The 12,856-nt window shown below is 40.4% G+C and overlaps 1 protein-coding gene and 1 non-coding gene across 6 annotated transcripts in view; both read left to right on the plus strand.

Moving 5' to 3' along the window:
• The first annotated feature begins 2,561 nt into the window (after window positions 1-2,561).
• Window positions 2,562-12,856, plus strand: part of Trip4 (thyroid hormone receptor interactor 4) — a 60,985-nt gene continuing 50,690 nt past the window's right edge. For 2 of the 5 annotated variants that reach the window (XM_041679895.1, XM_041679896.1), the window contains exons 1-4: window positions 2,562-2,716; window positions 7,004-7,173; window positions 9,079-9,212; window positions 12,334-12,546. In XM_041679895.1, the coding sequence (XP_041535829.1) occupies window positions 2,616-2,716; window positions 7,004-7,173; window positions 9,079-9,212; window positions 12,334-12,546 (618 nt within the window). In that variant the 5' untranslated portion in view covers window positions 2,562-2,615. The remainder of the gene's footprint in view (window positions 2,717-7,003; window positions 7,174-9,078; window positions 9,213-12,333; window positions 12,547-12,856) is intronic. The other 3 variants (XM_041679897.1, XM_041679898.1, XM_041679899.1) reach the window with 3 other exon arrangements.
• On the plus strand, window positions 9,709-9,867 carry LOC121466272. The gene has a single exon (XR_005976751.1). It is a non-coding gene; the product is annotated as a U1 spliceosomal RNA (small nuclear RNA).

A 12,856-nucleotide genomic window follows, 5' to 3' on the forward strand; every position in this document is an offset into this window, starting at 1 on the left:
CTAATATGCATAAAAACCTTAGTTTGCTCCCTAGCACCACATAAAGAGAGGCATGATGGAGCATGAGTGTAATCCTAGCATTTGGGAAGTAGAGGCAGGTGGATATCTGACTTTGCAGTCAGCCAGAACTACACAGAGAAACCCTGTTCAAAAAGAAAAAAAGAAAAAGTTCAAGGATGGATTCAAGGCGAGGGAAGGAGGAGGGAGATGATGATTGGGCCTGAGGCAGAAGGAGGAGGTCTCTGTGAGTTGAGGCCAACCTGGTCTACATGGAGTTTCAGGACAAAGCAAAATAAAAAGATTGCTTTGGACTTTTTTTTACAATTAAATAAAACAGAATTGTGTGATTTAAACATGAAAATGGGGAAAATCTGAGGCCTAACACATTAAGACAAATTGTAGTAGGGCTGATGAGATGGCTCAGCAGGTGAGCACTCCTGCCACCAAACTAGACGACCTGAGTTCCATTCCCAGGCGCCACAGGATAGAAAGAAAGAACTGATTCCTGAAAGTCGTCCTCTGACTTCTACATGGGTTTCATAGTACCCACCCAATTACAAAATAAATATCTTAAGGAAAAGTTACATTTTAAAGAAAAAAGGAACAGGAAAGTTGTAGTATGCATGCATTAATGGAATTTCTGTCTAAACTTATACCTTGCTACTGAAGATGTGATTCAAGGCCTCACATATGTTAAGTACAGTCTTTATCACTGAGCAACTAAGCTATGGGAATGAATAAATATAGAAAAAGGTAGATGATTTGAATATACTAGAATAATGAATGCATCAGATTTTTATGAAAAGATTAAATTTATTCTCACCATTAATGAACATTGACTGCATTTTGCTTTTTGAGAAAAGCTGGTAAGTCAGCAAAATGGTTTCGAAGGTAAAGGTTCTTGCTGCCAAGCCTGACCACCTGAGTTTAATTCTTAGGACCCATATGGTAGAAAGGAAGAGCTCACTCCCACAAGTTGACCTCCAACTGTCACTTGTACAGTGTGCATTTGTGGTAGCCCACAGCATATACAAACATGGGCAAACACACTAATACAAAATATGATAATATTTTAAAAGGTTTATTTTATGTATATTGATGTTTTGTTTACATGTACATCTGCAGACCAGAAGAAGGCATCAGATCCCATAGATCCTGTGGCGCAGAAATTGTGAGCCGCCTTATGTGTTCTGGGAATTTAACTCAGGACCTATAAAAGAGTTGCCAGTGCCGGGCGGTGGTGGCGCACGCCTTTAATCCCAGCACTCGGGAGGCAGAGGCAGGCGGATCTCTGTGAGTTCGAGACCAGCCTGGTCTACAAGAGCTAGTTCTAGGACAGGCTCCAAAACCACAGAGAAACCCTGTCTCGAAAAACCAAAAAAAAAAAAAAAAAAAAGAGTTGCCAGTGCTCTTAACTACTGAGCCATCTCTCCAGCCTCAATATGATAACTTTTTTTTTTTTTTTTTTTTTTTTTTTTTTTTTTGGTTTTTCGAGACAGGGTTTCTCTGTGGTTTTGGAGCCTGTCCTGGAACTAGCTCTTGTAGACCAGGCTGGTCTCGAACTCACAGAGATCCGCCTACCTCTGCCTCCCGAGTGCTGGGATTAAAGGCGTGCGCCACCACGGCCCGGCAATATGATAACTTTTTAAGACAGGGTCTCACTAGTAACCCTGGCTAGCCTGGAACTTACTACATAGACCAGGCTGGCCTTGAACTCACAAAGGTCCACCTATCTTTGCCTCCTTCAGTGCTGGGGTTAAAAGCATGTACCACCCTGCTTAGCTAATGTAATTTATTTTTGTAAGTTTTTTTTTTTTTTTTTTAATGTGTATGAGTAAGTGCTTGCTTGTGTGTGCACCACATGGAAGTCTGGTGCCTGTGGAGGCCAGAACTGGGTGTAGGAGTCCCTGGAGGAGGACTTCCCGCTGATGATTGTTAGCCTTCAAGTGGTGTAGCAGTGCAGTCTCAATTACAGCCGGCACTAAAAAAATAAGCACCACCACCATCAGAAAAAAACTACTACAGTGATTACAAATCACTTCCGAGGGCTGAAGGACCCCAAGATTTTCACATGCTCAGTAGGCAGGGTACCACTGAGCTTCATGCCCAGTCTTCCTCCACCCTACCTCCTTCTTATTCTGAGACAGGACCTCGCTAAGTTACAAAGACTGGCTTTGAGTTCACCTCGTACTACAGGCAGGCTTTGGATTTGTTAGCCTCCTGACTAGAGTTGTTTCAAATGTTCTACAACTGGACCAGACTAAAATTTAAAAGTCGTACCCATCCTTTGGGGTCTCACTTTCTTTTATTCCTACTACAGCTCTTCTGGAGGTGTGTATAATATCTTAGCACAATTACCAATATCCTTTCTGGAGTTACATCTCTAAGTCGAAGAAACACTAAAACGCGAAAGCCCAACACACGTGTAAGACCATCCGGAAGCTGAGAGAAGCCAGAGGCGGTGCGAGTGGGCGGGATCAGCCTCAAAGGCGGGCCGACCAAGCCGGGCGATGCAAGCTTGCGGAACCCTAGTCATCGAGGTCTCTGTTGCGAAGGGGACTAGTCCGGCGCAGGACGAGACGCTTTTGCAGCCCAGCTGGTTCCGGTTGGGGAAGATGGCGGTGGCTGGGGCGGCGTCCCGGGAGCCGCTGGTACAATGGTGCACCCAGCAGTTGCGGAAAACTTTCGCCCTGGATGTCAGCGAGGAGATCATACAGTAAGATGGGCTCCAGAGCGGAGGCGGGAAGCTGCTTTGTGAAACGACCCAGTAGGGCGAAAGCCGGGAGGACTAAAAAGTTGATAAGAAATATGATAAGCGGGGCTGACGACGGACTTTCGTGTTTGAATTTTGGCCTCCACTTTTTCACTTTAGCCCCTAGATAAGTATGTCAGACTCCACGCGCTTTCCTAGGAAAGTGGCAACATAATTAGACCTGTAAGATTGTCCCGGGAACCGGTAGGCTTACAGTTTGTGAGAGAATGAACAAGTCAAGGCTGACTTTCAGTTACTCTGAACGCTGTAGTTTGTATCAGGCAGGACCTAGAATTTACATGGGGATGACATGTTACAGTATAAATAGTTCCTGACTGCAGAGTCACAGCTTCGGTTTTCTGTTGCCACTTAATCAGTTTTGGGACCTTAAGCAAATTAATTTACCCCTTTGTAACCCCTCCCCCCTTTATTTAGAAACTGAATAATGACGAGAGCTTGCCTTTAGTGTTTTATAGTTCTTAACGAAACATATGACGATTATTTAATATTTGCTTGAAATGACTAACTTAATTTCTTGCACTGTTACTATATACCAGTCTCTGGGACAGCCGAAATGATATAGACAAATTGGGTTTGCTGAGTCGGAGAGTTCTGCCCTGTGAGGAAGTTGAGGGTCTTCTGGGAGCACAGAACAAACTTTTTAATACTGAATAAACTATTCAATAAAGAATTATTATTCAAGACTCTTAAGATGTACTGGAAAAGATGCCTCTCACCTGAGAGCTGAATCAGTACAAGCTGAGGTTCTAAGTATTCATGTGGAGGGGAAGATTACACAATGAAACTGGAACAAAGTAAAAACTAAGGCTTTTCCTTAATTTGATTCTTCGTTGCTGAAAATAAAATTGCTATTCTAGACTTATAAGAAATACAGCCAGGTTCTGAGTTTGGGAGATTTAAAAAATAAAAACAAAAAAACAAGAGTTAATATAGCCTGGCTTTTGGGGGTTGGGTTTCAAGACAGGGTTTCTCTGTAGCTTTGGAGCCTGTCCTAGAATTAGCTCTTGTAGACCAGACTGGTCTCAAACTCACAGAGATCCACCTGTCTCTGCCTCCCGAGTGCTGGAATTAAAGGTGTGTGCCACGCATTATAGCCTGTCTGTTTTAAAAATGAACTATAAGTATGCTTAATACTTGCTTACATTTAAAAAAGATTATAAGTGGTACAAGAAGTGTACTGATCATAAGCACCCAAGCTAAGCATGCTATAATGTTATTTGACGTACTTATTAAATGTTCACTAGTTGGCAACAAGCTATTATGTCAGGATGAAAGTAGTTGCTGTGCTTTGTTTGACATTTAATTGAGAATAACACAGATGTAATATTGTTAGAATGCTAATAATTTTATATAAGTGACCTAAATATTAAAAGAATTTTTTTTTTTTGGTTTTTCGAGACAGGGTTTCCCTGTGGCTTTGGAGCCTGTCCTGGAACTAGCTCTGTAGACCAGGCTGGTCTCGAACTCACAGAGATCCGCCAGCCTCTGCCTCCCGAGTGCTGGGATTAAAGGCGTGCGCCACCATCGCCCGGCAAGAATTTTTTTTTCAAGACAGGATTTCTCTATATAGCCCTGGCTGTCCTGGAACTCACTTTGTAGACCAGGCTGGCCTCAAAAATCACAGAGATCCACCTGCTTCTGTCTCCTAAATTCTGGGATTAAAGGCATACACCATCACTTCCCAGAATAACTTTCTAGCTTTTGTAAAAGTTATCTATCTTTAGTTTTTGTGCCTTGGTGTGTTGCCATGGATGTTGGGTCCTGTGAAACTGAAATTACAGACAATTGTGAGCTCACAAGTGGGTGGTAGAAATTGAACCCGGGTCCTCTAGTAGAGTAGTCAGTGCTTTTAACCACTGAGCCGTGGCTCTGACCCCCTCCTTTCTAGTTTTTTTAATGTAATTTTTTGTTTGTTTGTTTGTTTTTTTGGATTTTCGAGACAGGGTTTCTCCATAGCTTTTGGTTCCTGTCCTGGAACTAGCTGGAACTAGACCAGGCTGGCCTCGAACTCACAGCGATCCTCCTGCCTCTGCCTCCCGAGTGCTGGGATTAAAGGCGTGCGCCACCACTGCCCGGCTTGTTTGTTTTTTTTTTTTAAGACGTGGTTTCTCTGTGTATCCCTGACTGTCTTGGAACTCACTCTGTAGACTAGGCTAACTTCAGATTCACAGAGATTCACCTCTGCTTCCTAAATGCTGGTATTAAATGCCAGGCTAAGAGAATTATTAACACAGGCTTATTAACTTCTTAGTCAATAACATGTTAGAAAGCATGAAAATCAGTATACAGAGTCAGCAAAATATATTCTATATCCACATGGATTCATGATTTGTTGATTTTATGTGGATGAGACTTGCTGTCTAATGTTTGGATGCATGTCTTTGCAATGCTTAAGTAGTTCACTTTTAGTACTGCATACCTGGGATTCTTTACTTGTCTGAGGCATTGAAAACTCCAGGGTAAAATGATACTTGAGAATCGGTAGGTCTTGGTAACTGATCTATTGATGGGGCTAGTAAGCTTAGAGATCAGGGTGGTTAAAATGTGTAAGTCCTGAGAAGTCATGACTTTTTTTTTTTTTAAGATGAGATCTCAACTGTGTATCTCTGGCTGTTCTGGAATTCACTCTGTAGACCATACTGGCTTTGAACTCACAGAAATCCACCTGCCTCTGCCTCCCAGATTCTGGGATTAAAGTATACATTAGGCATTGTGTATTTAAATTTTTAAATTTTTTTAAGCTTTTATTTTTATTTTTTATGTGTATGATTGTTTACCTGCATATGTGTCTGTGTATTGTGTGTGTAGTGCTCTCATAGACCATACGAGAACAGATGTGAGCTTTATGTGCATGCTGGGAATTGAACCCAGGTACTTTGGAAGAGCTTCCAGTGCTCTTACCCATAGATCTATCTTTCCAGCTCCTCTAATTTTTATTTTTGGTTAAATCTGATGACTGCAATGTAGCTCCGTAGTAAAGAACTTACCTGATATGTGCAAGGCCCCAGGTTCCATCCCCAGTGCAACAATGAAAGCAAAAACTAGCCAAACAAAATTATTTAAATTAATTTTGTCTGTTTATAGATTATAACTGAACTTCTACCATCACACTGCAAGAATCTAACAAGTATATCCACCCTGTTAAAAGATTTAAAATTACATTATTTATGCATTATGTACACACATTTGAGGGCACATATGCGATCAGAGGACAACTTGTGGGAGTCGGCTCTCTTTTTCTCCCGCCTAGATTCACCAAACTCAGTCATGAAGCTTGGTGACATGCTTGCTGAGGTGTCTATCATCACATATCTAACCTTCTGAGAGACTGTCACCTACAAAGTTCACCTTTAGAATCGTGTGATAGTGTTACCAAAGCGGGGAAGCAAAAGTTTTCTGCTAAGCTACATTCGTAGCTGTCCTGGAGTGCAGGGAACCCATAGGCTGTAGGTTCAACTCATGTTTCTTGTGCATGTGCTATCAGTGATGGGACAATTCCTTCTCTTTTTAAAGATGGATTTATATCATGTGTGTGAGCACTTTGCCTATGGGGGGGGGGGGGTGAGACAGGGTTTCTCTGTAGCTTTGGAGCCTGTCCTGGAACTAGCTCTTGTATACCAGGCTGGCCTCGAACTCACAGAGATCCGCCTGCCTCTGCCTCCTGAGTGCTGGGATTAAAGGTGTGTGCCACCACTGCCCGGCTTGCACTTTGCCTATGAAGGTATGAGAACCATGTTTGTTTCTGATGCCCTTCAAGGTTAGAAGGTGTAGAATCATCTGGAAGTGGAGTTACAGGTGGTTGTGAACTACCATATGGGTGCTGGGAACTGAACTCATGTTCTCTGTGAGAGCAGCAAGTGCTCTTAACTGCTGAGCCATTCCTCTAGCCACACAAATTTCTCAAAATACTGAGAAATAATAAATGTGTAAATACATATGAAAGTTAGATTATGACCTATTTGAAAGTCTGGGTCTTTGTCCTCATCAGACTTATATCCTTAGCACCTAGCATAGTACTTGGCCCAAAGTAAACACTTTTAATAAATTAATGAATGCCTTTGTTTGTTTGTGTTTTTGAAGTAGTGCTGGAATTGAACCTAAAATCTCATGTGTGCTAGGCAAATTCTGTATGACAAAGCTACCCTCATCCCTGATGATGTTTAGTACTTTCATCCCTGTTATGATTTCTGAAGGTCATACAGTAAGCTATTTATATCTTTACCTCCTGAGGTATGTTTTGTCAATTGAGAGCGCGGAAGAGCTACGAGAATATGTGACAGATCTTCTCCAGGGAAATGAGGGGAAAAAGGGTCAATTCATAGAAGACCTTATAACTAAATGGCAAAAGAATGATCAAGAGTTGATTCCTGATTCTTTTCAGCAGTGCTTGAAAAAAGATGGTAAGTTAATGTGGTTGAGTAAGAACAGAAGTATTGATAAGTGCTTGGCTTTAGAGCTCTCTCTGTGTTTTCTACCATGAGGTATTATTACTTGTCACAGCTAATGTAAACAGAATCACACATGTGCATATTTTCAGCTTAGATCTAGTCAGTTAGTAATGACTGTTGCTCTAACCTATCGGCTCTTCTGTCTGCCCCTGCATCTCCAGTACTGGGATTATAGGCATGTTCCACCATACTGGGTACCAGCCACTGTTTTTAAATTTACAAAAACAAACAAGCAAACAAATCACAAAAGAATCTGTTTCCAGGCACAGCTGTGGCTTTAGAATTTCAAAAAGTTACAAATCAATTAAAGAAATACCTTTCAAGGGCTCAGTCCTCACTCAGTAGTAAGGCACTTGCCTAACGTGTGTGAAAGCCTGTGTTCAATCCCCAACACTACAAAAAATTGAAGATTTTTTTTCTTTTTAAAATTATTTACTTATTTTGTTGTCAGGGTTTCTGTCCTGTTTAGTCCTTGTTCTGCCCAGTTCCTGCAGTTGTTAAGCCCCAAGGAAATCACACAGAGGTCTAATTTAATCATAAACTGATTGGCCCATTAGCTCAGGCTTCTTATTAACTCTTATAACTTACTTTAGCCCATTATTCTTATCTGTGTTAGCCACATGGCTCAGTACCTTTTTCAGTGGCATAGTTACATCTTGCTTCTTCTGTGTCTGGACAAGACTGTAGAGGGAGCTTCCCTCTTCTCAGAATTCTCCTGTTCTCCTTGACCAGCCTCTACTTCCTGTCTGATTGTCCTGCCTATACTTCCTACCTGGCTACTGGCCAATCAGTGTTTATTTAAAACATAATTGACAGAATACAGACAATTGTCCACACCATTATTTTATGTGTATGAGTGTATGTCTGTACCACATGCTTCCCTGGTACCCTTGCAGGCCAGAAGATGGAACTGGATTCCCTGAAACTAGGGTTTCAGATGGTATGAACTGCCATGTATTTTACTTGTAATTAAGCCATGCCTAGCCAGTGATTTTTAACTGCTGCACCATCTTTCCAGCCCTGTTTTTGTTTTGTTTTTCTTGTTTTTTCTTTTCCCAAGACAGTGTTTCTCTGTATAGTCCTGGCTGTTCTGGAACTAACTTTGTAAACTAGACTGGCCTCAGACTTAGAGGTCTGTCTTCCTCTTCATGTTGGGATTAAAGTCATGCACTACCATGCCTGACTCTAGCCCTATTTTTATTTTTTTTTTTTTTTTTTAAATATTTATTTATTTATTTAGTATGCAATATTCTGTCTGTGTGTATACCTGCAGGCCAGAAGAGGGCACCAGACCCCATTACAGATGGTTGTGAGCCACCATGTGGTTGCTGGGAATTGAACTCAGGACCTTTGGAAGAGCAGGCAATGCTCTTAACCTCTGAGCCATCTCTCCAGCCCTCTAGCCCTATTTTTATAAATATTTTTAATGATATGTATACCTGAGTGAATGTATTGACTGATTATGAATAATTTTTAGAGGTTTCCATTTATATGGCACAAAAGATGAACACCAAACTAAATAATATGTCATTATTACACAGTGTAAAATATTACATTATTAACTTCTACTCAGCATTATTTGACTTCTCCTTTTCCTTTTTCTTCCTCAAGTACTGGGGATCCAACCCAGGACTGCTTGCATGCTAGGCCAGAAATCTCCGCCACTAACCCTGTTCAGAACTATTTGTCATTGACCTTAGTCATGAACATGATTTAATTTTGAGTCGAGAGTAGTTCTGCCTGACTTTGTATCTTGATTGTAAATATTAAGAATTACCTTCAGGTTTTACCTGTAGAAGCTAAATAATAAACCTTGCCATTCTCTTTTTGTATTTGTTTGTATTTTATCCTTTAAAGAAATTTTAGATGGACAGAGATCTGTAGACCAGTTAAAGCGGAGTAGGAGGAAAGGAAGAAACAAACAGGAAGTTCCTGCATTTCCTGAACCTGACTTGACTATAGAGGTCAAAACACCTTTAGATTTGGCCAAGGTAAGGTTTTCCTGACTGTGTGAAGAAGTAATGACTAATATGTTTCAGAGACAACATGCAGAAGCTGACGCACCAAGGCAGATTCTAACAAGTGGGTGGACTGTAGGGACTGAAGCAGACAGTGCTGACATACTTCTGTCCCTGTGGTGTGGAGACCTTTTTTCTTTTTGCCATAAGGCAGCATGTAGCTCAGGTTGACCTCTAACTTGCTGTTAGCCTTGAACTCCTGATTTTCACACTTCTGCCTTCCAAGTTCTAGATTACAAGCGTGTGCCACCACTTGCTTACTACAAATTACAAGATTTATTTTATTTCATATTAAGGATCAAACTTAGGAATTTGTGCATGCATATCAGACAAGCACTCTGCTATTAGGTACATTCCTAGCTTGGATGAATAATAATCAATAAAGCGCCCTACTTTCAACTTCAACATTTGAGAGGGCAGTAAAAGCTAAATGATTATATAGTTCTTGCTTTTACTGAAACTGCCAGGCCTACTTACCTAGCAGGGTAAATACCATGATCATAAAGGTGGTTTTCCCAGGGCGAGGCTTGTGCATTGCACTCTGAATGACACCCATGATTTCCACAAATGTGGGAAATTCAACTACCTCATTTGAGGTAGTGGGGGATTGTGTTTGAACTCATTCCTGCATCAAAACAACAACAACAAAAAAAAAAAAACCCACAAAAACAAAACCCACAAAAACAAAACCCAAAATCAACCAAACAAACAAGAAACAAAAGCAAAACAAAAAAACTGCTAGGCATCTGAGAGACCAGGGCAGGAAAATTGAGAGTTCCAGGCCAATCTAGGCCAGCCTAGAATACATAGTGAGACTTTATCAGAAAAATCAGGGAAAGATACATAAATAGTATTTCTGTTTTTAAAGTTTTCTCTTAGCCAGGTAGAGGTGGCACATGCCTTTAATCCCAGTACTCGGGAGGTAGAGGCAAGTAGATCTCTGTGAGTTTGAACCTAGCCTGGCCTACAAGAGCTAGTTCCAGGACAGGCTCCAAAGCAACACAGAGAAACCTTGTCTCGAAAACAAACAAACGAAAAAATTATTATCATTATTTAGTCCTCAAAACTCACTAATAACCAGGCTGGCCTAGAATTCTCTGTGTATCCCAAGCTGTCTTCGAACTCAAAATTGTCCTCCAAGTGCTCAGGTTATAGACACTGTACCTGAATAACTGAAACATTTATAGTCAGCACAACTCAACAAGCTAAACTTTCCAAAAGAAGAAATTAATTAATCTAAGAAGGAATAAAAAGAGTCTGAGTATGATACCATACCAAAAAAAAAAAAATGGGTGAGAGGTGGACATGGTGACCTCAAACTATAATCCCAGTGCTCAGGAATCTGAAGAAGTCCCTCACATTCAAGGCCAGCCTAGATTTCAGAATGAAATTTTTTCAGAAAAAACTAAAAAGTAAAACTAAAGCAAAAACAAGGAGAATGGAATTTACCAAAGTTATCGCAAGTGAACAAAGACCATCTAACCAATAAGTATATAAAGGTATTTGATCTCATTAGAAACTAAGGTGGCCAATTCTTCATACTCTTAGCTGCCTCTAGACTTTTTCAATTTTATCACCTAGAGTTTCTCATTGTGCCTCTGCCCCAAGGCATGAACAAACCAAGATGTCTATTCTAATCAGATAAATACACATTAAATCACTGAGATATTTCCTATCAGATTGTCAATGATTAAAAATAAAATTAGTGTTTGGCAGCATACATCAAGAACTGTAGAAATGTCTATGTATTCTTTACTTTGAATCCCCATTCCCCACAGGCTTGTATATGCTAAGTACTTTAACCACTGAGTGACCCCTAAGTGCTATGTTGTATTATTTTAGTGGCTAAAGATGTTCTATACTTTTTCTTGTTTCTATTGATAATTTGAATATCTGCTGCTGTGAAATTCCTATTTTTATATTATGACCATCTTTTTTTTTAATCATGGTATTGTTTTCTTATATCTGTTTTTCCTCCTAGTAATAGGGATTGAATGCAGAGTCACATGCTTGCTAAACACATGCTATGCCACCAGTAACACTGTCTCCTTCTTATTTCTAAATTACTGATTTTTCTCATTTTATTGATTGCCTATGCTTTGAGATAGATGAATGTTATCTATTTTTGGAGATTTTTTTTTTTAAAAACTATTCTTTGTGTGTGTGTGTGTGTGTGTGTGTGTGTGTGTACATGCATGTGCTCATGCGCCTGTACATACAATTTGTGAGTATCTGTTCTCTTTTATAATGTGGTCCTGGGTTTCAAACTTTGGTCATTTAGGCTTGGCAAGCATCTTTACCTGCTAAACCATCTAACTAGTTCGTTCCCAAAGGCATTTTTTAGCTATGGCTTAACTTATCAAGGGTTGGGAGTATAGCAGAGCACATATCTAGTGTACAAAAGGCATGGGTTCAATAGCCTGCACCACAAGAAAAGAAAAAAAGGAAAGATAGGACTGAGGTTGTAGCTCACTTGGTTGGTAGAGTGCTTCCCTGGCATGTATGAAGCCCAGAGTTTCAGCCCCTGCATTGCTTGTAAATTGAATGTAGTTATGTACATGTGTTATCTCAGCACTCAGGACATATAGCTAGGAGGATCAATGTCATTTTTTAGTTTGAATATAATAGTTCAAGCCAAATGTTACCCAAAACAGAAAGAACCCAACTCACTACATTTGAATGATAAAACATCTATAAGTGCAATATTAAATATCTCAAGGGATAGCAATATGACTCAGTAGGTAAAAGTGCTTGCCACCAAGATTGATGACCTGAGTTCAGTCCTCTGAAGCCACATGGTGGAAGGAGAAAACTAACACCTGAAAGTTGTTCCCTGACCTCTACATGTATACTGTGGGATGTACACACGCTTACATGTTTTAACACATGTAAAAATTCCTTTTGAAAACACATCAAGCTGCTTCCTTAATTGCTACATTATCTTGCTCTAAGTATATGAGGTGATTGAGAGCTACTGTTTCTTTGGTGGTTCTTGGATAAGGTGCAAGTTGTTACTGAACAGAACTCAGACTTTCCTCCCAGAGTATTTTTGTTGTCATTGATGAGTGTTCCTGTAATGTCTTTGTACAATTAGGCACAAGAAAGCAATAACTCGGTAAAGAAGAAGACAAAATTTGTCAATTTATACACAAGAGAGGGACAGGACAAACTTGCAGTCCTGCTTCCTGGTCGTCACCCATGTGATTGCCTGGGACAGAAGCACAAACTCATCAATAACTGTCTGGTCTGTGGGCGGATTGTCTGCGAGCAAGAGGGTTCTGGCCCCTGCTTATTCTGTGGCTCTTTGGTAAAGTCCTTCTGTTTTGTTTTTGCTATGTAACCTGGTTGATGATGATGATTTTTGTCAACTTGAGTTATCTGAGAAGAGGGAACATCAGTTGAGAAAATGTTTTCATAAGATTGGCCTGTAGGTAATCTTGTGGAGTATTTTCTTAATTAGTGAGTACTGTGAGAAGGCCCTGCAACTGTGAACGGTGTCCCCTCTGGGAAGGTGGTCCTGGACTATGTAAGAAAACAGGTTAATGTGTGATGATGTTTGCCTGTAAGCCTAGCACTTGGGAGGCAGAAGCAAGAGGATATCTTTGAGTTTGAAGCCA

The sequence above is a fragment of the Microtus oregoni genome, unplaced genomic scaffold (assembly GCF_018167655.1).
Source record: "Microtus oregoni isolate MIOR12 unplaced genomic scaffold, Mior012 000032F_ref0000030, whole genome shotgun sequence".
Lineage (NCBI taxonomy): Eukaryota > Metazoa > Chordata > Mammalia > Rodentia > Cricetidae > Microtus > Microtus oregoni.